The sequence below is a fragment of the Argiope bruennichi genome, chromosome 11 (assembly GCF_947563725.1).
Source record: "Argiope bruennichi chromosome 11, qqArgBrue1.1, whole genome shotgun sequence".
Taxonomy (NCBI): Eukaryota; Metazoa; Arthropoda; class Arachnida; order Araneae; family Araneidae; genus Argiope; species Argiope bruennichi.
In genome coordinates this window covers 77,507,322-77,533,071 of record NC_079161.1, presented here as the reverse complement: position 1 = coordinate 77,533,071, position 25,750 = coordinate 77,507,322, and the positions used below count along the sequence as shown (strand labels likewise).

The following is a 25,750-nucleotide window of genomic DNA, read 5'->3' as shown; positions in this document are numbered from 1 at the left end:
TGATAGGGCATACACATTTCAGAAGGTAGATATTTCAAATCTCAAACATCCATAATTAATGTTGAAATTTTAAATCAGGCTGTTAAAATTGGCTTTCAAAGAAGTTTTACTTGTAAATTATTTCATTACTATAAAATATTTGTAAAGAAATTCCAAAATTTTCTTTTCTTTCATTATTGCTTAATCCAAAGCATTCAATTATGAGTAATGATTAAACTTAATCAATACTCATCATTTCAAGAATTAAAAAAAAAAAAAAAGGTTAAGCACAATTCTAATCAAACTCATATTAATCAAAAATCTCAATTATGTTTTCAGAAACATGGATTTTTATTTTTTTAAAATTTTTATATATTGAACAGAAATTTTGCTACAAAATTTTGTGCATATTTATTGCAATCCACAAAGTTCGAATGCATTTTGCATATGGCAGGAAATATGCATAATTTTTTTAAAAAAATCTTTCCCTCCAATTTTTACTGTTCACAGAAAACCAGAAAGTTATTTATAAAGAAATGCCAGCAAATTACAAGACATTCTTAATCTTACAAATTCTTTTCCTAACTTACAACAAGATTTTTACTTTAAATTCCATTTAGCTTTAGTTTACTTATGGTGAATATAATCCTGAAATGGAAATCTTTAAGAGTGAAAATGAAATTTAGTTTAATAAGAGACATAGAAAATATAATGAAAAATAATTTAATTTTGTCATTTTTATACATTTCTTTTTAACAAATTGTAAGAAAATTAACATGTTATATACACAATTGTTTTAAGTCTTTTTAAAAATTAACAATGCATAATTGCACTTAATAAGAAAATAAAAAATTATAGCATACAATTCTATATAATGCAATTTCTATGAATTGAATTCTTCAAGTACAATATATAGTTTCACTAACTCTAAATAATATTTGAAAGTAATTTACTCGATCATTAGAATTGATAACATCTTTTTTCTAAGCATCCTTTCTCAGAGGCTATTGTTGTGCAGCTTTGAAATGTTACACTTTGGTAGAATCAAATTAGTATATTTTCTTAATTTTAATGTAGCTCCAATTTCAACATAATTGTAAATCCAAAATAATATTTACACAAGTTTGAGACCTATTTTTATACATGAAAGACAAAACATTTAAAATTGATCATAATCATTGATTTGATCAACAATATCTTAAGACTATGTTACCAATTATTTTAAAGTAAGCTAGAGAGCTAACATATTATAAAAATACACATTTCATCTTAAAAATTATATTTTTCTTCTCAATGTACCAAAGAGATTTTTTCATATCGAAAAATACCCAGAATTATTTCTTATAAATAATTCTGGTTATTGTTATAGCTATAAATTAGGAAAATAATTTATAGCAATAACATTTTTTTTTAAAAAGTTTTTTTAAAGTGAATAAAAGGAAATATTTTTAATTCATTTTTTATATAACACAATTTAGAAGACAAAAACAAATATTTTATTTTCCCAAAGAGACCAAGTCAAATGAAATGCATGCCATATCTATTATTTATATGGTTAATATTAAAAATTACCTCTCATTAATGAATTTTCAGGAGATAGCTATATTCATATGTACAAATCATATTCAAACAGGAAGTTCTTAGCATTTCCCAATTTGATGACTTTTCAATATCAACTTTTATTTATTATATTTAAAATAAATTTAACTGAAAGGAAACAATAATAAAGCAGGAACTATGATGACTTTAGGTCGGAATCATGCTTTGAAATGTTTTAATTTCACATTCTATTTTAAGAGTTATTTTGATACAGAAACAGGGAATTTTTGAACTATAGTTAGGAGAAAAATATGATATTAGAGCTAATAATCCTCTCTGAACTTCAACGAAAATCAGAATTAAGAGATTTGAACCCCAACTTTAACATTTATTTTCCCATTTTTAACAAGATATATAGACGTTACTAAGTCTTGTCTATTAATCTTCAGTCAATAAACATATGAATATAATTACATGCACTATAATTTACTTTCTGACCATTGATTAAGAATTTCTATTTCTTTGAAGTGATCTACAACAAAATTTTTAGTTATTACAATTATATGACAAAATATGTTCTATAAATTGTATTATATAATTTGTAAAACCAATTATTATTCAATACTTTGTACAGATTCACCAATTTAAATCAAAGGATAAATTAATATTATGGAATGATTTTTATCAAAAAAATTCAGCAAATTCTAAATCTGTACAAATAATAGTTCCTGTAGCATCTACTTAAAACAGTATAAAAAAATTTAATACCAGTTTACATATCTAATTTGAACAACCAATTAAGATTTTAAAACTTTATGCAAAATGTTGAATAATTTGCTTCCTATATTGCTAATACAGATGCTACATGAACAATTTTGAAAAGATAAATGTAAAACTTACTTCCTGAAGAACAGTAGTTTTCTCTAAGTTATGAAAAGGATTGCCACTTGCACCTGAGTGGGGAAAAAAAGCATTTAAGCAAAAAAAAGCATTCAAAAGCTTACAGTATATAAAAATAGTAGGATAAAAATTTTATGTCTAAAAAACAATTCATAAAATACATTAAAAACTTTCTGAAAAAATGCATAATCATTAAAATAAATTTAAAATTTTTAAATGAAAATTTAGCATGAAATTTAATTTTAATCAATACTTTATTTAAAAATATGTCACTAATGCATTTTTAAAATTACATACTCAAGTTTTAGATTAAGTAATCGGTTAAGAAAATATTACATTTGATTCTTCATCAGTAATAATTTTATAAATTATATTAAAATTAAAATTATTTACTACATAATAAATATTCAAAATAATGCATTATCAAAAATATCAACTAATGAAATTACATATTCAATATTCTATTTTAAAAAATTTACTTAAACAACTTTATTTTACAATGAAATCAACTTGCAGCAAATTCATTAAAGAAAAAAAAAAAAATGACATTTTTTTTTCAGGGAGCTAATGTTTTATAAAATAGTATTTGAGTATTTTTATGGATTGAATTGTTAAGAAAACTAGATTTTAGTGACATCAATTTTATGGCAGCTGAATGCTATAAAAGTGGGATTTAGATATCAATCAAAACCATGAATAACAAATATGATGCTTTAAGAGTAAGGGCTAAAATGTTATTATAATTTTAAGAATAAAAATTTAATTAATCTTCAACATAAAACTAATCTGTGATGTGTAACGACGTAAAAGCAATTTCAGACAACTGATGTAACATTTAATATATTTTCAAGCGATATTAACAGGAAACTTAATTTAAACTAGTGTATAGACAAAATTTCAGAGCATACAAATCAGCATACGTAATTTAATGTAGGAGTAGACATGTTTAAAAGTGCATTTTAAAATGTTTATTGCTTCAAATAAAAAGAAATTTATTAGAATAAATTATTGATAACACATGAAATAATCTTTCAATACATACTAAATGAAAAAGTTTTCAACCTACAAATATAGAAGAAAATTTATGAGGGAAAAAAAAAAAATCTACTGTGGCAATTGAGATCTTTTCCTAACAACTATGGGTTGCCTCTTCAGAAGACTGCATTGACAGGGTCATAGAAATAATAAGTTTTTCATTGCTCAATTACATTTTTGTCATATACACTAACTGCTACATTTGATGCAGAGCGTGATTTGAAGTTTTAATACTGTACTTTGTTCAAAAGCAATGGCTTTTCACATCCTAATAAGATATGATTAATACATTTTTTCATCTTTATTCATATAAGATTAAATTCTTATTATAGAAAAAGCTGATAAATATCTCAATCAAATAAATAAAGTTATCAAAAAATTAAATGCCCCCCCCCCAAAAAAAAACACCTTCACATGTGGGATATTTATTTCCTACAATTTCACACAATGATTATTAAAATGTTATTAGAAAATATTTTCATTGTGATACTCGTCACAATAAATAACGAGATCTTGCACTTGACTTATAAAATTAAACTAGGCTGTAAAGATTAATTTATTTCCATTTTAAAAATACAGTAAGAAAGTAAGCATAAAATTATAAATCTCATGCCATTAGTGTAATCATTAAGAGGCTAATAATAACATTAATATTCCATGATTTCATCATTTTTGAAATTTATATTAGGTAATTTACATAACAAACTATTTCAACATTTTGTTAAATTGATAATTTTGATGATATTCTTTAAGAATGTTAATTCATGTTAAAAGGCCAAATAATAGACACATATCAAACTATGACAAAATGAAACTGAATTTGACAATAATAAGAAACTTGACAAGTAAATAAACACAATCAATAAGTAAATCCAGTAAACACAATACAGACAAATTTGATAGAACTTTAAAATAATTAAGGTTATTTGAATTTAAAATTCGCAATTCAAAGCAATAGTTTTGGCATGCACAATAAATTATGCTCTCTCTTTTCTCATCCTCAATAAACAATCTAAATATTGAAGTATTTTTCATAACGTGTCAATGAATACCATAATACACTACATTTGTAGAAAATATTGAGTTCTGCATAAAAGTTCCTTATCTTTACAAAATATCTTTACGGATTAATATAATTTATCATGTTTTAAAATATGTTCTAAATTTAATCTAAAGGATGCGACAGGAAAAACGTAAGCTAAATAAATAGCATTTTCTGTCAATAATGATGCAATGAGTAATGAAATTTTTATAAAATAATATTAATTATTAAAAGTAATTTCACTTGATAAAATTGTTTATTACTGAAAAATATTTCAAAAAAATTAGTTACGGGTTGCTGACATGAGGAATATCATCACTTGAAGTAGAAAAATTCCAACACTGGGATGTAGAGTATTAGGCCGATATAATAATTTCGACACAATAACTAAATAGTATGTAAAATCTTTCTAAATAATACTGAATCCTTAAAAAGCAGTTATAATAAAAACCGATCCAAAATATAATCAGAAACCAAAACTACATCAAAGTAAACAAAAAATGCCGATCAATCTCTAAGCCTAAGAAATCGAACAGTATAACGTAATAAGTATGCAATTTAAAACATTTAGGAAAGTATATTAAATATTATTAAACATTACTACCATCTTCTTCCTCTTTTTTCTCGCGCTTAAGGGCGTACATATTTGATGTTGTATTATGGTTTTATTGTAACTCAAGTTTACTCCACGTCAATAGCAATAACACCACATCTCTGCTCTCGCAATTTTACGGCACAGTTAAGAAACTAACTCAGTTGTCATCATCATCTTAGTTAACGTTTGAGGCTTTCAAGTAGAAATAATTATTGCCCATTTTTGATTTTTACTCATACAAAAATCTAAAATTTATATTAAATTACATATTTTCTAGACTCTTCTTCGTGCCTTTATAGATATTTAATCAACTCGGTCTGATTAAAGCTTTACATTTGTTTTTTGTAATCCTGAATTAATTTATTACAGCTAATTTATTTATTCTGTAGTGCCTTTATTATTTTATGATATCATATCATTGTTTTCAGAGTAATTTGAAAAATCAAAACTGGAGCTCCATTAATTATATATAATAATCACTAATTAATTATATTCTTATTTATTGCTCTAGAGTGACTTTATTTTTCAGAATGTTATTCGATTTATTTCGAATTTCTTAATAGTATAATTGTTCTGAGAACTATTTTGTAAAGAAAAGTAGAAGTAACTGAATTGGAATTATTTTCGTTTATCGGAATTAGAAATTAAAATCTTTCAGAATTAGCAAGAGTTTAACTACTTTGATACTGTTTTCGGGTCATTCAATTCGATTCGATCATTTGATTTCGGTCAAGTAAAATTCATTAGAAGGAGCGAAAAATATTGTCTTTTTTTTTTTTAACTGACTAATTCATAAAGTATACCTTTAAATTTTTGAAAATTCCAATTACATTGTTGACTTCTTTTGCAGACGATAATTCTTTTTTTAAAAAGAAAGAAAACAAGTTCGTAAGAATTTTTTTAAATGTGTTTAAGTAGTTCGAATCACGGAAAAGGTGGATTCTCCTTCTCTGTAGTTGGAATTTAGGAACTGGAACAGTATGGAAGGAGAAAATTGCTCAGTTTCCCATGGGAATAGCATTATGAAAGGTACTTCAAATTTTAAATTACTTACTAGAGAAATAGAAGATCTTTTAAATTTATTAAGAAGTAACGCAGATCCTGAAACATTAACGAGATATATAGATTTTTTAAAACAGCTGGCTGATAAAAGAGATTTAATTGAAGATGAAAAGGAGAAAATAACAAATATCATTAAAGAATGCATCAGCTTTTCTTTATCGTACATAGAAGATAGCAAAAAATGTTCTTCTGAAGAGAATGAAATTCGTCTTGAATTATATTGTATGTTATCATTAACGGTTTTGAATTTGTTAAATGATAATGATATCGAATATAACAGCATTGCGTTTACTTTCATGAGCAAATGTCCGAAAATGGTCAGACTTTTTAACTGTCATGGGCATTATGAAAAAGGAGAATATTATGTCGTGAAGTGTAAAGAATTAACAGAGACAATAATTGATAAATATAAACACAGTGACGTATTTGTAACTAAAATACTCATGGATAAAAAAATATCTGTAGATTTGTATCACATTGAAACAATAAGCAACAGAGGAAAACTTGATGAAAGTTTTGATGAAATTCAGAAAGTAAAGTCAAGACTTTCAGATTTTCCAGATCATCGAGAATATTTCATTAATATTTGCTACAACGTTAGCATCAAATTCTATAAGAAAGAACGATATGAACATTCAATAACGTTGTTGGAAACAGCATTGAAAATAGCAACTGACGTAAATCCGTCTTGCGAGAGTATTTCTATTATCGCGAAATTATTAACCCATATTTATACGAAACAAAGCATAGCCACTAATTGGCAAAAATGTTTGAAAATATTTAATTTGATAAAGGAGAAAGATGTGCCAGTAGCATTCTTACCTGATTTATTCACAGCTGCGTTCTTTTCAGGAAATCAAAATACCATTGCAGATATTTTAAGTCATTACCACAAATCAGGTGATTTTTCTACATCTTTTATATCAGAAGTTGTTGAAAAATTGAATGGAAAAGGATATTATAGAATTGCTATAGATTTTATTCATAAAGAAAGACAAAGACGTTTAGAATTGAAAGAAAAATTCTATTTATTCAGCTTGGAATTACAAGTACATTTAAAAACTAGTTCCTTGGAGAAGGCAAGTGCTTTACTCGAAGATGCTATAAGATTAGCAAAATCTACAGATGTCACTCTAAAGCAGACAAACTCCTTTTGCAAAGTTTTGTTTTCTTACGCTGATCGTTTATTCAAATCACAATCTTTCATGCAATCTTTAACATGGTATAAAAAATTCCTGAAATTTGTTGAAACAACGAGAATAAGTGGTGCGGCTATAACTTTCTTGAAGCAAAGAATTTGCTTGTGCTATTTGGAAATGAATGAAGGACAACTGGCTAAACAAATGTTTATGAAAATCGAATGCCCTAATTCAAACACAGATTTTCTCCATCTATATTTGGGACTTCAAATAGCAATAATGTGCGAAGACCAAGAACTGGCTGATATAGCATTAAAATACACTGGTAAGATCATTTTTTTTTAAAAAAAAAACAGTTTAAATTTTTCTTCATAATTTTCCTCTTAAATCCAAAACTGAAAAGTTTGGATGTAAAGTCTTCATTTCGCCAGCTTGAAACGGATTTTAAGAGGAATTTTTGCTTATTGATTTCGGTGTATTGGCTCAAGTGTCAAAATTACTATCATATTGTACCAATTCGATGCTTGAGATGGTGCGGCGCATTCAATATGTAGCTATAAGGCAAATGCCCCCAAGCTGGCTTGGTGTGGAAGTTTGGATTGAGGTGTATTGCTTCAAAGCGGCAAAATCAGCTGATATTCTTTATTAATAATAAAGAGAAAAAAGCAGATTGCTGGAAACAAAGATAAAATATTTACCATAAATATACTCAGGAGTGAAGAAATATACATAATTCTTGACAATTTGCAAAAATTTTTTTAGCATAAAAATAAATTTTATCCATAATTTATTATTTTATCATTATCCATCTTTTCTATGATATCAATTTAGCTGCCATATTTTTTAATTTTTAATGGACTTTTTAAAATATAAGTATATTTTACAATACCTTTTATTATTATAATTAAATTTAAATCGCTTTCAACTATTTATCGTTACGTTTTTTTTTTTTTTTTTTTTTTTTTTTTTTTTTTTTAAATTAGAATCCAGGGTATGAAGATTTAGCCTACGTTTTTCATTTTGATTAAGTTTCCATTCTTGAATTTCTTTTTTAATTTAACCATTTGTAAACATCACTGCTCTTATCTAATATTGTTGAATGTATAAAAATGTATTCAGGTTCTTTAAGTTCGGAATGTTTCTTTCTTATTGTATAGCACTAATTTCTTTTGTTCAATCAGAAATTAAAAATCCACTAAGATATTTCAAAAATTTAGAAATATATTCAGTATTAGGATCCAATGAGGAAAAGTTTTCCTTATTATTGTTGCATATTTTATGGATGTGTTTCAATTCACAATCCAATTATTCGCTTCTTGAAGCTTAATTATTCCCTGTTTCGTTTAAAACTGAAATTGTAAATGAGATGACAGTCAGAGAGAATTGACCAGGCCCATCGCGCAGTGAACAAAATAGGCTCCAAAGTTCCTAAAATTGGGGCCCGTTTCCACATCTATCAAATTTGAACTTTTAAGCTACTTTATTGGAGAAATCATTAGAATCAAATTGCTTATGAGCGCTTTTATTAATTTTTTTGGTTGCAATTATTGTGCCGAACCAGCTGGTCGTCAGAGGCGGCTGGTCTTTAATAATACTGAAATTTATTCCTTTAAAGCAAATAAAGTTTTATTTATTTCTTTTCTTATTTAACTAGAAGAAAATGCAACTCGCTTGTTGTATTTCTTAAAGGCAGCATTTCCAAAATTTCAGTGTTTTAAAGAATAAAAGATAAAATTCTTTAGTTTTAGTTAAGTTTCGCATATTTTTTTAAATTTTTAATTTTACTGTTGAAGCAAAAACATATACTTCCAGCTTATCTGTGAATCAAAATCGTTTTATTTCCAGAATGTATGCATATACTGAAAAAGAGAAAGAATATAAAATTAATTTAATTTCCAAAGGCGAAGAAATTTTTGTAAATCGCTGTGATTTTTTGAATTAATTTTTTTCAGATATCGAATACCTGACAAAGCATTATTCCTTTCATATTATTTCTATTATTGATCCTATAATGATGATGGCTCCATTTTTGTCCGGGAAGGGTAATTTAGAAGCCAAAGAATAAGTTTTTATTGATAACTAGCCGAATTTGGCGATCAGCCGGTTCGCCAAACTTAATGTTCGTTAAAATTTTAATAATTAAATATTTTATGCAATTCATACTTCAGTAGCTTCTTCATTAAAATATTTTAAAACTTCAAATTTTGATAGTCATATAATTAATTCATTCATAATATTATAAAGGCCTTCAGTCATAACGTAATATGTATCTCTCTCATTTTCTGTTAGCTCCCGTAGAATTTATACTTTAAATTAAAGTGGAAAGGATTAATCTGCAATTAATATAATAATATTTTTTACTGAAACAAAGTATTTTTTTTTTGTAATATGATTACTGAAAACAGAGTCACTGAGCGTTTAAACTTTATGGGCACTAAAGAATATCTTTCTTAATTTATGTAACATTTCAAGAATTTGTCACATAATTTTCTCAGATTCATCATGACCAAATCGATTAATTAACAATGTTTCATTTTAAATGCATCAAACACTAAGAAAATAAAACAAATCGTTTAAAAAAATCGGTCGAAAACAGGCTAAAAAAAATACTTAAAAACGATATATTTAAAACTATAAGCATATACAAAAAATATATAACTAACTTAAATACAATTTAATTACAAAAGCATGCAACTAATCTAAAAATAATTTAAATCAAGAATCATCCGTTGATAATAATTGTCAATAATCAGAACACAATGCGCATGCGTGAATTTTCGACGCCAGTTACGGTAACGCAAATGCGTGAATTTTCTACTCCAGTTGGGGTAACGCTATGCGGATTAGAAATTTTTAATTTCTTTATTCTGCTTTATTTTAATTCAAAAGTACTTCAGAATGAATCTGAAAGATCGATTCATTAACAATGTTTAATTTTAAATGCATAAAACATTAAGAAAATAAACAGAATCGTTTGAAATAATCGGCCGAAAAATGTTAACCCTAGCCTCATTACTGTTGGAAAAAAAAAGCTTGAAGCCTTACTCATTTGACGGTGAGGAAAATGGAAGATTTTTTGGCGGGAAAGTTAGTTTTTAATTAATAATTAAAATTCTAATTAAAAATTCAAAAAAGGCACCCCAGGTGCACATTTCCGACCTCTAAGGTATACCTCTACCAAATTTGGTAGCTGTAGATCAAACGGTCTGGCCTGTGGAGGGCCAACACACACACACACACACACACACACACACACACACACACACTGATCTTTTTCATAAGTATAGATAAAGGACAATATGTGTGTGTGGATGTCAGTTCGTGTATTGGCATTCTAAAGGATATAAGATCTATAGTTGGCAAATTTGGTGAAAATATACTTTGGAAGTTGAAAATGTGCTCTCTGAGAATGTTTTTTGAAATGTTAACTAAAAAAAAATAAGCAAAATTATAGCGGTTTCCCGCAAGGATTTCTAAAAATATTACTGCACAAGAAAGATTTTACATCATCTAAAAATTCAAAAAATTATTTTTTTCTACTACACCGATTTACATGTCGTATAACTTTTTCTATTTTTAATCAATCGAAAAAAAATATTTGAAGCACATTTTACAATAATATGTTTCATGTGGCATTCAGATCGTTTTCATTATTGCCGGAAATATTTTATCTTGAATTTTTCTTCCATTGTTGTTGGTGAAAATGTAAAGTCTTATGAAAGTATAAAAGTAAGAAAGTAAAAGTAAGAAAAAGTAAGAAAGTAAAGTAAAGTAAAAGTAAGAAAGTAAAGTCTTATTAAAGTCTTAAAGAAATGTCTTATTTTCAGTATTGAATTGGTTTCAATATAAAGCATGTTTTTGTAGTAAAATTTCGAAAAATAGTTGTTCTTAATGCTTCAATTTAACTTCAAAACTAAGAACGTTGAAGCATTTTGCAAACGCAGCGTGTTCCCGCTTTTAAACGCTGCTGCTCTTTTCTATGATATAATTGGATGTATGAAGATATAATTAGGGAAATGAAGAATTCTGTGCACAGAGCAATTTTTCTAATATAATATGAATTAGATGTTTCTCAAAATTTGAAGTTAAATTATATTTTGCTGAAGAGGCCATTAAGGCCAAATTACACAGAATAGTAAATTGAAAGATTTAATTCTGAAGAGTTAAACAGTTGCCAAAGATAGCTAGTTGAAAATTTAAAAAAAATTCTCTCGAATCTTTTTACGATAAAGAATTTACTTCATCAAATACTTTTGAAAGAAGAAGTTAATTTCACAATTAAAAATTGATCCACTGTAAATGCTAAAATGAAACTTAAAGAATTTACTTCATCAAATACTTTTGAAAGAAGAAGTTAATTTCACAATTAAAAATTGATCCACTGTAAATGCTAAAATGAAACTTAAAGAATTTACTTCATCAAATACTTTTGAAAGAAGAAGTTAATTTCACAATTAAAAATTGATCCACTGTAAATGCTAAAATGAAACTTAAAGAATTTACTTCATCAAATACTTTTGAAAGAAGAAGTTAATTTCACAATTAAAAATTGATCCACTGTAAATGCTAAAATGAAACTTAAAGAATTTACTTCATCAAATACTTTTGAAAGAAGAAGTTAATTTCACAATTAAAAATTGATCCACTGTAAATGCTAAAATGAAACTAATATGTAGTAGTTAGTCTATGTAATTCGTTCGGTAGGAAATAGTGTTGTATGAAATTTTTCTCGTATAACGCTAAAAATATTTAAGTAATATATTTATTTAATATTTTTAGCGTTTATGTATCTTATATATTTCATTTTAAAAAATATTAGGTAATAAAAGGCAATTAATTGGTAAATCAATGTTTCCTTTTTGTTTTTATTTATGCTGACTTTATCAATAACTAAGCTTGATGTTTAAACTGATTTATTTTAAAATAAATCTATAAATGATTTTATTGCAAAGAGATCGCTTTTCAAATGTGAAATATTTGTAGGTGGCTACGATCATTCACTGGAAGAGGTTCTTCTGGCTTGCTGCAGAAAAGCATTATCTATTGGAAAAACAGCTTTCATTTGCAAGATCTTAGAATTACTGATTGAAAAATTCAACGTCAACGAAGGAAGCCTTTCTCATCTCAAACTGTCTCAAATTCTTATAAAGCTCTATCTTGGCTCAACAGGTAAAGACGTTAAATACATCATTGACTTTGATATAAAATTAAAAGCATCATGAGTTGATAAGATATAGGCTACTTCAATTTTTAAGTAAACAAACTTAGAAAATTTTGAACAAATAAATTAATAATCATCTACCAAGTAAAAATTGTAAAAAATTCCAATGGCTGTGCAGAATTTATTTGGTGGAATGATTCTTACTAGAAAGATATAGGTATGTATGCAAAGTATAGATACTTCATGTGAAAATGCATACTTTGTATAAGTATAAAAATACTCTCATCGAAAACTGTGTAATCAGTTTTTCTGTTTTGCCATTAGTGAATTCGTGCAAAAGAAGACAGAAAAGGAATAAATTTATTCACAATTAAACGGATTCAGTTGTTAAGATGCGGCAATGAAAGACAGCTTACAGAATTTTAAACAGTATTTTAAAACACTGTAAACAACACTTTTACTTTTGCACTTTTAATTTTAGTTTTGTGCTTCTTTATAATTTTTTTTCATGCATGTTTGACGTACCAGAATTTTTTTATTTTTACACTACTTATATAACTGCAAATTATCCCTCTATTTTTTTACTAACAAAATTAAATGCCTGCTTTAAACAGTATTAACAAATTACAATCAAATGTCTGCTTCTATCAATATCAACGAGATTACAATTAAATACCTATATTAATCAGTGTTTATAAATTCCAATCAGGTACATGTTTTAACAACCCTTCCTAAAGAAGAAAAGATTTTCTTTATGAGGTTTTGATTTCAATCTTTATTAAAATTAAATGACCGTTTTAACCAGAACTAAGAAAATTTCTATCAAATATCTATTTTTTTCTAATATTAACAAATATACATTTAAATGTCTGATTTTTATCGGTATTAACAAAGCTGAACTGGAGAAATAGTAACGCTTGCTTAACACTTTGAAAATGTTTTTTTATTTTCTTGTTACAAATAGTTATACAGAGTTAATTTTGAATATTAAAAATTTAAAAGAAATCAACCATGAAAAGAAATCGAGCAGAATTAAACCCTGACAGAAAAATTTGGGAATATGTACCAAACAAACAGGTGAACCTTATGCAAGGCCGTAACTGCCATTTTTTATTTCAGAGTCCTGCACTTGACAGTTTCGTTCTCCGTAGTACAGTGAAGAAAAATATGTATTTTAGGCATATTTTTTTCAGCTAATTGAAACTGAAATATGAAAGAGAACTACACATTTTAGAATTAAAATCACATACTGGATTTGCATTTATCTAAAGTCACTGAGTTATTGTCTTTAAACAAATGCGAAGATACAAGATGCCATTGATGAATTTGGTCCAAAAAATTGATTTGTTTTTATATTTTGGATGCTAAAACTTACACCAAATTTCATTTATTTAGTTCTTTACGTTATGTAATTATGGTATTAACTTACTCTCAGATAAAAAAAAAACATGAATGGTTTTCTTTCAAAATTTGTTAGAAACCTACGAATTTTACTCAAAGATCACATTACAAAAGGTCATCAAGTCAAGGTCATAGATAAAATTGTCTGTAATGGGATCGGGGAAATCTAAAACGTAAAGACTCGTCATCATCTGGGGATGGAAATTATTGAAAACAGTGATGTTCTCTATTTGTATATTTCCTACAGGAAATAGTAAAAAAAGAACTCTATTCTTCTTTTAAAGCATTTTTTTAAAATCCAATTTTAATAGTAACGTAAGGTAAACATTCAAATTAATATTAATTTTCATTCAGAGAATTTAAAATTACTTCAAGAACATTATGAATAAAACTAATGTTTCGTACGAACGAAATTGGAACTAAAATTGTGACTAAACTTAACTGATTAACTTGGCGACCATTTGGCGAGTTGGCGACGAATTTGGCGACTTTGCCGCCCAAATAGATTATACCCGAAACATCGAGAATTTTCCCGATCCGTCCAGTAGGAACGGAGATACCCCTCGAACGTTCCTGATTGGTTGAGAGGCTTCTAGCCCCGCCTCCTGAGATCTATAAAAGGAAGCACTCGCAGTTGCCGGGCAGTGGTGAATAGGGTTGGGAACCAGTGAAGTCGAAGAGTAGTCGGAATCGACAGTAAAAAAAAAAAAAAAAAACTGGCTTTCCAGAGATAAGCGGAGCAGCGACGGAGTGAAGCTAGTGCTGAACTAAGCTGTGTGCTATTGTCTGAAGTAGAATCTGTTGTATGCTGCTGTTTATGTTGTTTCGTATGCTGCTGTGCATGCTGTTGTTGCTGCACGTCTCTGCTGAAGATAATCGTCTTCTGTGCTGTATATAGTTGTCCTCTTTGTGCTGACCTGTGTGTCTTCGTGTAAATAAACGCCGTTGTTTTATTTTCTACTGCCGCCTGGTGATTGAGCGTTCTTCACACCATATAACTTTCACTATCCAAATGAACCCCGGAAATTCCGTAACAATATCCTTTTATGCCAGAGGAACCATGAGTAGACTACAAATGAATGCTAAATATATGTTTGCATCTATGCATAGTATAAAATGAAGTCCACTGAAAGTGTATGTGTGTTTGAAAGAGAGAAACTCGATAAATACTTAACTAATATTGAAGATATTTGTGCTATTTTATAGGACATTTATTGGGGAAGGTTTTAATATATTAAAGTCATATCAGTGTAGAAAAAAAAAAGTTTTATAATTGTAATTTTAATAATTTTCCTACTACGAATCGCGCATGCGTAAAGCAGCAGTACATGTTCTTTGCACTTATCAGTGCATGTGCGAAAACTTCAAACTACGCATGCGCAAATAGCAAGAGAGTTGTGGTATGCATATGCGATAAATTTATTTGTTTACGTCTGATTTTAAACAGTGATTTAAAACTCATTATGCCCCCCCTTCTCCAATAAAAAAAAGAAGAAAAAAGAAGAAAATCTAATCTTGGCCGGAGCACATTAAATGCCAAAATGCTTCATTAGTTGCATGATAATGAAAATGAGAGGAAAGAAACGTTCGGTTAGCGAATATTAGAGAAAGAATGTCCACACTTAGGGAGGGAGGGTCCTCTGTTCAGAGAAGTAACCGTCTCTCCTCAAATCGCACTCCAATTGAATTGCAGAGACAGGATGAATTGCATGAAGAGTGATGTGACTGACTGTCTGCTGGCAGAGAAAAATATTTAAATTTGAGACAGAGGAGAAGAAGTGAAAGAACAAATGTTCCTGATATTTGGACCGAAAAGGAGTATTCCGCCCATTACGATCCATGTGGATTACAGAATGATGCTTCAACTTTTCTATTTATAGTTTTAGTGAATTGTTTTGTCTATGAATATATAATATTTTTACCTTTTTAACAGTCTAAATATTTCTGAATGAACATGTATGCTATGAAAACTGGTTTTGCAGTTATTTTTGATGATTTCTAAATATATTTTTTATGTTTGATGTTGCGTGGTATGTTCATATCATATCGGGTGGAAGCTAGACTTAAAGCTAATTTTTCCTCTTGGATGTTATGCCACAGGCAACACTGCGCTGCTACTGCTAGTATACACACATGAAAAACCTATTTTCCAAGAGGTCTTGACACTATTAAGAAAATGTTAAAACCTGTTGGGTTAGAAAAGAAAGGAATGTATTGGGAAAATTTTCATTCCTTTTCAATAATTTTACAAACAAAATGGTATTTTATTTTGGAGGGGGGTAGACAAATAATGAATTCAAACATTAGGAGCAAGCTGTGTAATAGTTAGAAATAAGCAACATTTTATATAAAATTAAAATTTTGTAAATGAAATTATTTTTCCAGAAATGATGGAAGAGCAAGAAAAAATCATAATTTGCTTGAGGAAAGCCTTGGAAATTTCTGAACATGTAAGTAATCAATTATAAAACGTTTTCATATAGACTTTTCTTGTATAGTACAATTCATTCAGTAACATTTGATTTCGGAAAGTCTTTGATAATTTTTCTAATTATGGTATTGGAACAAAAATTGGTAATTATTTCAAGATTTTAAAACAAAAACGCCACGAATTAACTACCATTAGATAAACATTTTAAGGGGTAGGATCATTTTAAAGAGTATACTCTTGAATAAAGGCCTTTTTATTGTGGAGTTTGGGGATGGGGGTCTATGAAATATACGAAATCTGCTGAAAATAAGGCATTGGGTACTAAACCATGTTGTTATGCGCCGTACGACCTTATTTTAAATGCAAAATTAGAACTGAGGTTTTCAAATTTTAGTTACTTATTTTTGTTGGAAATAAATAGAAGTGTTAATGCGAAATTTTACTTAAAGCTTCATGATTGCCAACTGTCAATTTTAAATTTACTTCAAACTTGATCATATATAATACTTTCTATAAAATATATAGAATGTTTTTCAACTCCCTTGATAACACGTAACACATCGAGGCTTCTTTGATATTATGTGATACGTTTTTATAGACATACTTGTATAGAATGTATTAGAGTTCTTAACAGTGATTTAACACAAGAGTTCCAAACGGCGAATTAATTTTTCATTATAGAAGTATTTATATTTTTAAAGAAGACTGGATATGCAAGCCACAAAAAGATGCATTATAAAAATTAACCAATATTTAATTCTTTTATCTAGTAAATTTCAATTATTTTTTTTATCAAACTTTTTATATAGCTCCGATTAGAAGTTCCAATGCGATCATCGGTACGGCAGCATTTCTAACAGAATCAAAATATATTGTCTAAGGTTTCGAGGAGTCTCCCTTCTAATCTATGGTATGTTCGTTTTTCAACGATTCATTCAAAGAAAGGAACTTAAGTATTACAAACTTATTGTGAATAAATTTTTAAAAAATTCGCAGAAATTTAAAATTTTATTCCATTTTTGTTTTCTACCAATTCACAAAATTTAAAATTAAAAGACAACCAAGGAAGAATAGGAAATCTCAGCTGGATCCCTCCAAAATAAAAATTGGTCTTTTATGTTAATTTTTATATGACTTCACGGTTAATTGTAACCTTTTTTATATGATTCACGTATCATTAGAAAAACTAACTTCGATACAAATAATATATTTAATGGTCTTTATAGGTTGAGAAAGGAAATGCGACTGAAGACATGATGGAATGGTTTTGTAGAGTAGCTTGGAATATGGCTCTGAAAGAAGGCACTAAAGTCAAAAACGTCTTTGAATTTTTTTATATTTGCTGTCAGTTTCTTGAGAAACTAAAAGGTTCATATGTGCGTCTTAAAAATGCCCTCATTTTTGTAATAGCAGCTGGAATTCAAACTCTACGAGAAAATAGCAAGTCAGAAGGCATGGAAGAAGAAAGCAAAGATATTTCCAGGTAAAAAAATTATCTTTTGAAGTAGATTGAATAATATTATATATATATATATATATATATATATATATATATATATATATATATATATATATATATATATATATATATATATATATAATATAAAACTAACGAATGTGGCACAGAAATCACTTTTATTATTACGGAATGGCAACAGTCATATGTAAACATTACGATGTATGAAAGTTTCAGCAGACTGCTTTATTCAGCGATTTTACAGCTGCTCTTAATTCAACATTTCGGTGATTAAATAAAATTATTGTATGATAAATACTGTTTGCCGTGTCAAATACTTCATTCAGTCAGAAGATGTAAAAGAAATTAAGAAACAATCATTAATCGGAAAGTTTAATAATAGAGAGTGAAAATAGGTTTAATCATCGTTATGGATAATCATTATGACTGACCTGTGGAAATAGATGACATCCAAAACTATTAATTTCCCCAAAAATTTTTGCATTATCCTAAAAACCAAAAAAATCATCTCTTTAATGATATCGATTTCATTTCTGTAAGTTTTTTCTTTTCTTTAATAAGTTCTTTACTTTAATAAGTTTAATTTATAATGTTACGTTGCTTTGAATGTTACGAAATTCAAACTCATCTGTAAAAATATTCATTCGCCTGCTTTTGCCAATTTTAAAATTAAGATTAAAAACTATTTTCTTTTTGTCATTAATTTCGAAATAGGCGTTTCACTTCCGCTTATATTTCATAGCATATACAGTTTTAATTTTGTCACAATAATTTCTTGCAGAACGATGCAGTTAAAGTCCTACTTTTGTGTTGTATCAAATAAAAGTGATTTTTCTTAAAAATACATTCCATATTAATCTTTTAATAGCCTAAAAAGAAGAAAAGTTCTAGAGAAAAGAACTTGTTGCTATTAGCGATAGGCGAGGATCGAACTCGCAACCTTTGGGTTCGTAGCCGAGTAACAAGACCACTAGACAAAAGAAATTTTTCGTGTCTCGTAGCTGTTATCTGGCTTATAAAGCGTCACCACAAACTGTTTTACAGTTTTTCACTTTTCCTTGTAACATTACATGCGTAATATTTTTAGAGTGTAACTAATTATTATCTAAGAATGATATTCAAAAGTAATTTTTTTGTCTAATATATGAAATTATCCTCGAAATTTCGGAATTTTTCCAACAATATTCACATAAACAATCATAAATACACTTCTAGAACATTCAACATCAAATCTATAGTTCATTACATTCTGCATAACATAACGTGCACTAATTGTAAATTTTCTTAAATAAACGATTTTTTTTTGAGATATGACAATACTCTTACAGTAGAATTATAAAAGAACTCGTTCTTCTGAAAATGCATTTAAACTTTTTAAATGCTTATGGATAAGTATGTAAATAGTTTGCTATAACGTGGCTTCTAATTGAAATAGAAACAAAACAAAGATATCACCGGAAAAAAAAGAAACGTGCCTATTTTATGAAACTTTAAAAAATAAAAATGAGAATTTTCATGAAATTCATGTTTTTAACCTAGTCGGATACCTTAAGCAAAATAACATAAATCAAACACCGATTTATTTCTCTGTTACGGTTATAAGTTCATGAAAACCTCATTAAAAGTCGAATGTTATTCATTGATGTGGAAATTCGTTTCTGGAAACAAAATAAAATGTGAATTACTGATACCAACAGTGGACAAAATTTAAATAGAAATACAAAATTTTATTGATTTAAATAGTGCTTTGAAATTATTTATCCAACTTAGCAAATGCTCTAAAAATTGTACTGATAATTAAGTTCAATTATATTAACATCCCGATTTAAAGCAACACTAGGGCTATTTTTGGCACGGACCTCGTAATTTTGAACCGCGGTCAGATGACGAGGACGACACCTGAGCTGGCACCCCTCTCTCTACATCACACCACACCAGTGGTAGGACGTTTGGCACGACGGATCTAACTTGCAACAGATCCCCTTACACGGCGGTTCTTAGGTGGAATCGAGTCTCGAACCTGAAACCCTACGGCTCACAAGCCGGGACCTTACCACCAGGCCACCGCGGCCTATTATACTGATCATATAAACATCCCAGATTTTACCTTTATTCGATATTGATCATCTTCTCATGAAATGCTATATTATTTCGTCTAGGAAGATTTTATCATCTATAGATATATGCAGAAATATTGAAAAGGACAACACCAGGATTCTTTCTTTGTTGCATGTCTACGAATTTGAAACCAGACTCCTGATGGAAGATCCTTCAGCAGAAAGTATTCTGAGAAGGATGTTGCAAATGCCTTTTGTCGATGCTGAAGCACTGCAATTAGTGGCGTCGATAGCTTACGTGAGTTATTATTCATATCAATGATCTATCATGAATTCAGTATGCATTAAAGATCTATAATGTTAAAGATCTGTTTCTATGAGATTAACTGTTCAAGGAATCTATATTACAGATTCGTAACACTATCACAACCCCCATTCAGAGACATGCAAAATGTTGTATTACGGAGTTCCTCCTCTTAACGAATACATTACTCAATGCAAAACGCGCATTAAATTTATTAGTTTCAAACCATCTTGTCCCAAAAATTTTGAATTCTAACGTGAATGCTTGGCAAGGCCGAGGATTACGTCGAGAAATGAAATTTATATTCAATCTGTTTATTTGTCTGTTCAAAAGTGAAGCGCAAATTTCCAATTATTTAAAAAATTACCGCTAGTGCACAGTAATGCCTTATGAGTTTTACTATATGAGTAAACCAATTAAATGATAACAATAAGAGAGATCATTAACATTGTTTTTGGCGATATCTGTTTTATTTCGGTCCTACGAATAAGCCACTTGACATTCTTAAAATAGATTGCAGTTGAGAACTTAGATATTTATCATCAGTGTCTTAGCAGCAACAATCAATAATTTGATCACTTCCGATTACTGACAAAACTCTACAATTGTTCAAATTTATTTGTGCAGTGACAATTTGATGCATACTTTTTAGTTATCTATATAATGCTACTTTAAAGTATGTATACTTTTCTGAGCCTTACTTTCTAGGTATACATGTATTGTTCATATCATTGATATGAGGCTAAAATGCATATTACAAGCAGAATTCAACTATCACTGCAATAAGCCGCAGATAATGACAAGATGTTGAGAAAGATGCAGAAACATATAACTATGCAGCATCTTATTCATAGAGCACGAAGAGGAAGGTTTTCACTTGTCACTGCGAGGGACTGTTAAACTTGATTGCCCTTCAAACATTTTAAGAATAATTAAATTAGTTTTAAGTCTTATAACAACCTGCACATCTTTGCTAATATTTTCTTTTCCTTTTTTTGCAGGAAGATTCTTCAAACAACTTTAAATTAGTTACAATAGCCTTGGAAGGAGCCATAAATAAAACTGATCAGACTGATAGTCGAATCGGTCAATTATATCATTCATTATTACAGGTAAGTTTTATATGAGCATTTAGAGAATGAAAATGAAAATAATCTGAAGCCTCTAATTTTCTGTTAACTTATAGAGAAAAGTGAATTTTAAAAGACGATTTTCTTTTGTGCCAGGTTTTGTTCTTTACGCAAGAATATGTAACGTCCTCTGTTGAAGAACAGACTATGAATGTTTGCAAAACTGTCTTAAAAAGACTAGAAGAAGATGATAGCTTTCAAGAATATCCGGAGATGAAGGTATTTGATTTTTTTTACAATTAAATCCTAAACAAATCTCCTTTTTATAAAGTTAATTTAAGAGATTCCGATTCATAGTAGTAATCTCTAAAATTAACTAGGCAAGATAAATAAAACGGTTATTTCATCGAGACTTTTGAATTCCCTTTGGCACTAAAATGATCGCATTCTTTGTGTGACTTCATTATTATTTCAGTCGATTCATTGTGATGTCAAATTGGAATGATTAATGAAATTGTTCATACCAGAAAAAATTCCATCTCATCCTTTCAATACAGCACCAAGCTCATCTGGATATTTTATCTCTAGTTTTACTTACACAGCTAGATAGACCTGAAAAACATCTGGGGAGGTATAATAACCAATAGCCTCATTATGAGAGTTTTTCTAGTCACTTTTTTGTGAAAATAAAATCTGATTCATACTGTTCGAAAAGGTATTTTAAGATGCAATAATGCGAAAAGTACTTTTACTTTTCAGGTTTTATGGCTAATGACTAAGTGCTGGAATTGGGGCGTACACAAGCTGTCTGCTGGAAATCCAACGAGCGGTCACGAATGGTGCACCTTGGCGATGAAACTTCTGCAAAAATTGAAAGGGCTCAAAGGGTTACACGAGGAAAAATTACAGGCACTCTTCTCCTCTTATTTTGGAACTCAAGACGTGTAAAGAATACTGAAAAGAAAATCTCTGTAATACATCAAATTATTAAAAGAAAAGTGTTTATTCCATGTGCTTTCTTATATTCATTTTGGTTTTCTAATATGCGTTGTGTACAAAGATAAAGTATTTTAAATTACAAATTTTTTCACAAATCTGTTATTGTGATGCAAAGGAAATATATCTCATAAACAGAAAGAGCTGAGCCTTGTTCCTCACTGTGGGAAGATTTCGGCATAAATACGTCCTACTTCCTATCGTGGAAATGAAAAGTTCTGCTGTTGTTCTAGAGAAAGTGACCTTCCCGTGAAATGCCGATAAATACTCGTTTGTCAAAGGTCAACAGCATTTTGCTGCCCGTAGTATGGCTATATACCGGATGTTAATATAATCACCAAGGGAGCAGTGCCACTGGTCAGATTCTTATAGAGCACGGGTTCTCACGTATGATTGCAACAAAAACACAGGCCATGGGAGCAGTGCCCCTGGTCAAGTTCTGATAGACCACGGGTTCTCACGTATGATTGCAACAAAAACACAGGCCATGGGAGCAGTGCCCCTGGTCAAGTTCTGATAGAGCACGGGTTCTCAAGTATGATTGCAACAAAAACACAGGCCATGGGGGCAGTGCCCCTGGTCAAGTTCTGATAGACCACGGGTTCTCACGTATGATTGCAACAAAAACACAGGCCATGGGAGCAGTGCCCCTGGTCAAGTTCTGATAGACCACGGGTTCTCAAGTATGATTGCAACAAAAACACAGGCCATGGGAGCAGTGCCCCTGGTCAAGTTCTGATAGACCACGGGTTCTCACGTATGATTGCAACAAAAACACAGGCCATGGGAGCAGTGCCCCTGGTCAAGTTCTGATAGACCACGGGTTCTCACGTATGATTGCAACAAAAACACAGGCCATGGGAGCAGTGCCCCTGGTCAAGTTCTGATAGAGCACGGGTTCTCAAGTATGATTGCAACAAAAACACAGGCCATGGGAGCAGTGCCCCTGCTCAAGTTCTGATATACCACGGGTTCTCAAGTATGATTGCAACAAAAACACAGGCCATGGGAAGAAGGCTATAGACAAATGAATTTTGGTTGGAGTATTACTGAAAGACCAGAGGAGGGATAGTCATAAGAAATTGTCATGACCAGATAAGAGGAAGCAGGAGACTTCCTCTAGCAAAGTGTTCAAACGTTTTGTGAGTTAAGAAGGCAAAAATCATTAGGATTTACTGAAGACCAGTTTTTTCTCATCTTTTGTTTTGGCCTTGCAGCAACATTTAATATTTAAAAGTAATCTTATTTTTGGGAATGATTCAAGCACTTCTTGGTGGGATGAGGTGCCGATCAGGAGTAGTTTCCAAAAGGTATTTGATTTGGGAGAAAAACAGGTTGATGGTTATTGAATTGTCATCTGGCGCCTTCATTTAAGAATTTCTTGGTGGATGATTTTGATTTAATTTGGGGAAAATCTTTCCGTATCAGTTAGATGTCAGTTTATGTAGGGTGGAATTGCTATTTCTAGCACTATGAGAGAAACTTGCACAGTTTAAATACATTGTTGCTTTGCTCCATCTCTGGTAGGTTTGGACTCGGCTTTGTAATAAGGCTTTAGATTTGACATTATAAATATCTTTGATCGTTAGATTTCAAAAGTCGATATCTTCCATAGATCGACTTTTTCAGTTGAATTAAAAAGATCGGGCGCAATACTTTTTTTCTACCAAAATTTCTGAATTAAGAGATTCTGATTGGTTGAATTTTTTAAATTTCAGTTCTATAAAATTTCTTCTTTATTTGAAATTTATTGGCAGGTCTTTGATAATTACTTTAAAGTAACAATTTACTTTTACATCAAAAAGAGCACTGATTTTACCGTCTAGGAATTGAATAATTCTCAGTCTGATATCTTCAGGTTCTGAGATGATCTGGATAAAAATATCGAGGAATAGATTTTAATATTACAGTGGATTCTGGTGATTTTTTTTCTGAGATTGCAGTAATTAACTGATTTTTTAAATTTTATATAAATTACTCATTTTTTAATATAAATAATTTTTGGGTGAAAATAAATGGATGATAAATTATGCGAAAGTGTTTTTTTTTACAGTCATTCATATCTTACATATATCTAATGATGTTAAATGAAAGAAGTCTAGTTAGAATTTCAGAAAAGGAGATGCTGAGACTTCACTCTCATAGGCACTAATGCCAAAACTTAACATTGCAAGTTAACAGTTCCACCATTATTCTTAGAAAATAGAACTAACCGAAAGTACATACCTCTGGAGTAGTAGAAAAAAAGCATGTTTTTAATGTCATGACCACAGTGTAAATAGTAATTAAATATTTATTGCATTGTTATTCGTTTTTCAATAAATATTATTAAATTCAGGATTAGATGATTTTTTGCATAGCTAACGTTACAGCTTTTAAATTAGGGAATTAGTAATTCCGTTATAATATTTTTCTCCATAAATTATATTTTTCTTTAATATAGATATTAAATTTGGAGCATCTTTGTAGTATAATAAATTAGTATATGCAGATAAATAATTTAAATTTATAAAATTACTGAAAATTGCATTCAGGCCCTAAAATTTCTTAAATAAACAAGACAGTATTTTTAGTTACTTAAATATTATTCTATCGCTTTCAAAATACTTTTTATCTTCAACAATAAATTAATTTTTGATTCAGAATCATAATTTTTAGAATAAAAAATAAAGTTATCTGAATTCCATGAATAAAAAATAATTTGTGAAATTTTTAAATCTTTACAGTATATTAAATATCACATTTGGTCAGGCAGCAAGTAAATGTACCTTAAATAATACAACTTTATCTTATTTAATAAGCTTATTAGTCTATAAAATATTAAAAACACATAAATTTTTCCATTTCAAAAATTTTGTGAAAAATGTGAAACACTGTAACAAAAACATTACGTATAAAAATGTAAAATTATTTCTTATTCTAATTTCCTTACAAATAATTACATTTATTCCAATTCACAACTAAATACGAGGAATGAAATTTAAAATAAGATTAAAATGGTGAATTCAAAACAGAGCAGTTTAATTTAAAGATGATGATTCTTTTTGTAGACAAAACCAAAAGCACTCCAGAAAACATAATATAATATAATATGACAATAAAGAATAAATTCAAGTGGCCAATAAAAAGAATAATAAGAGATAAATTTAAATACATTGAGATAAATATAAATTTCAGAACAAAGAATACAAAAATAAAAATGCAAACGATTTTTATCAAATCGATCCAGATGATAGACTACAGTTTTCTTTATATTATTTCCAAAATTTTTTTATAAAGTGTGAACAGTTTAATTGATAAACTGACTTACTCAATGTAAATATATATATATATATATATATATATATATATATATATATATATATATATATATATATATATATATATATATATATATATATATATAATACAATTTTTCTAAAATTTGTGTATTTTCTTATTCTAACAAAAGAATGAGAGAGGTGACAGAGAAATTGTGTTTGTTTAATTATTGGGAATTGCAGATTGTTAGAAAAAACAAACAAACAAACAAAACAATCTTCTGGCTAAAGAGTAATTTAAG

The 25,750-nt window shown here is 28.8% G+C and overlaps 2 protein-coding genes across 2 annotated transcripts in view; one reads left to right on the top strand and one right to left on the bottom strand.

Annotated features, from left to right (window-relative positions):
* The window catches only part of LOC129957646 (coatomer subunit gamma-2-like), a 28,361-nt gene extending 23,133 nt beyond the window's left edge, over positions 1-5,228 (bottom strand). Inside the window, exons 1-2 of the mRNA XM_056070082.1 lie at positions 5,100-5,228; positions 2,419-2,471 (exon numbers count right to left, since the gene is read on the bottom strand). Coding sequence (XP_055926057.1) covers positions 2,419-2,471; positions 5,100-5,139 — 93 coding nt within the window. The 5' untranslated portion in view covers positions 5,140-5,228. The remainder of the gene's footprint in view (positions 1-2,418; positions 2,472-5,099) is intronic.
* An 842-nt stretch (positions 5,229-6,070) lies between these two features.
* Positions 6,071-22,779, top strand: LOC129956703 (testis-expressed protein 11-like). Its single transcript, XM_056068635.1, has 10 exons — positions 6,071-6,119; positions 7,005-7,616; positions 12,275-12,460; positions 16,239-16,303; positions 17,511-17,767; positions 19,921-20,116; positions 21,124-21,234; positions 21,349-21,471; positions 21,952-22,136; positions 22,599-22,779. The coding sequence occupies exons 1-10, from the start codon at positions 6,071-6,073 to the stop codon at positions 22,777-22,779; spliced, it is 1,965 nt and encodes a 654-aa protein (XP_055924610.1).
* The last annotated feature ends 2,971 nt before the right edge of the window (positions 22,780-25,750 follow it).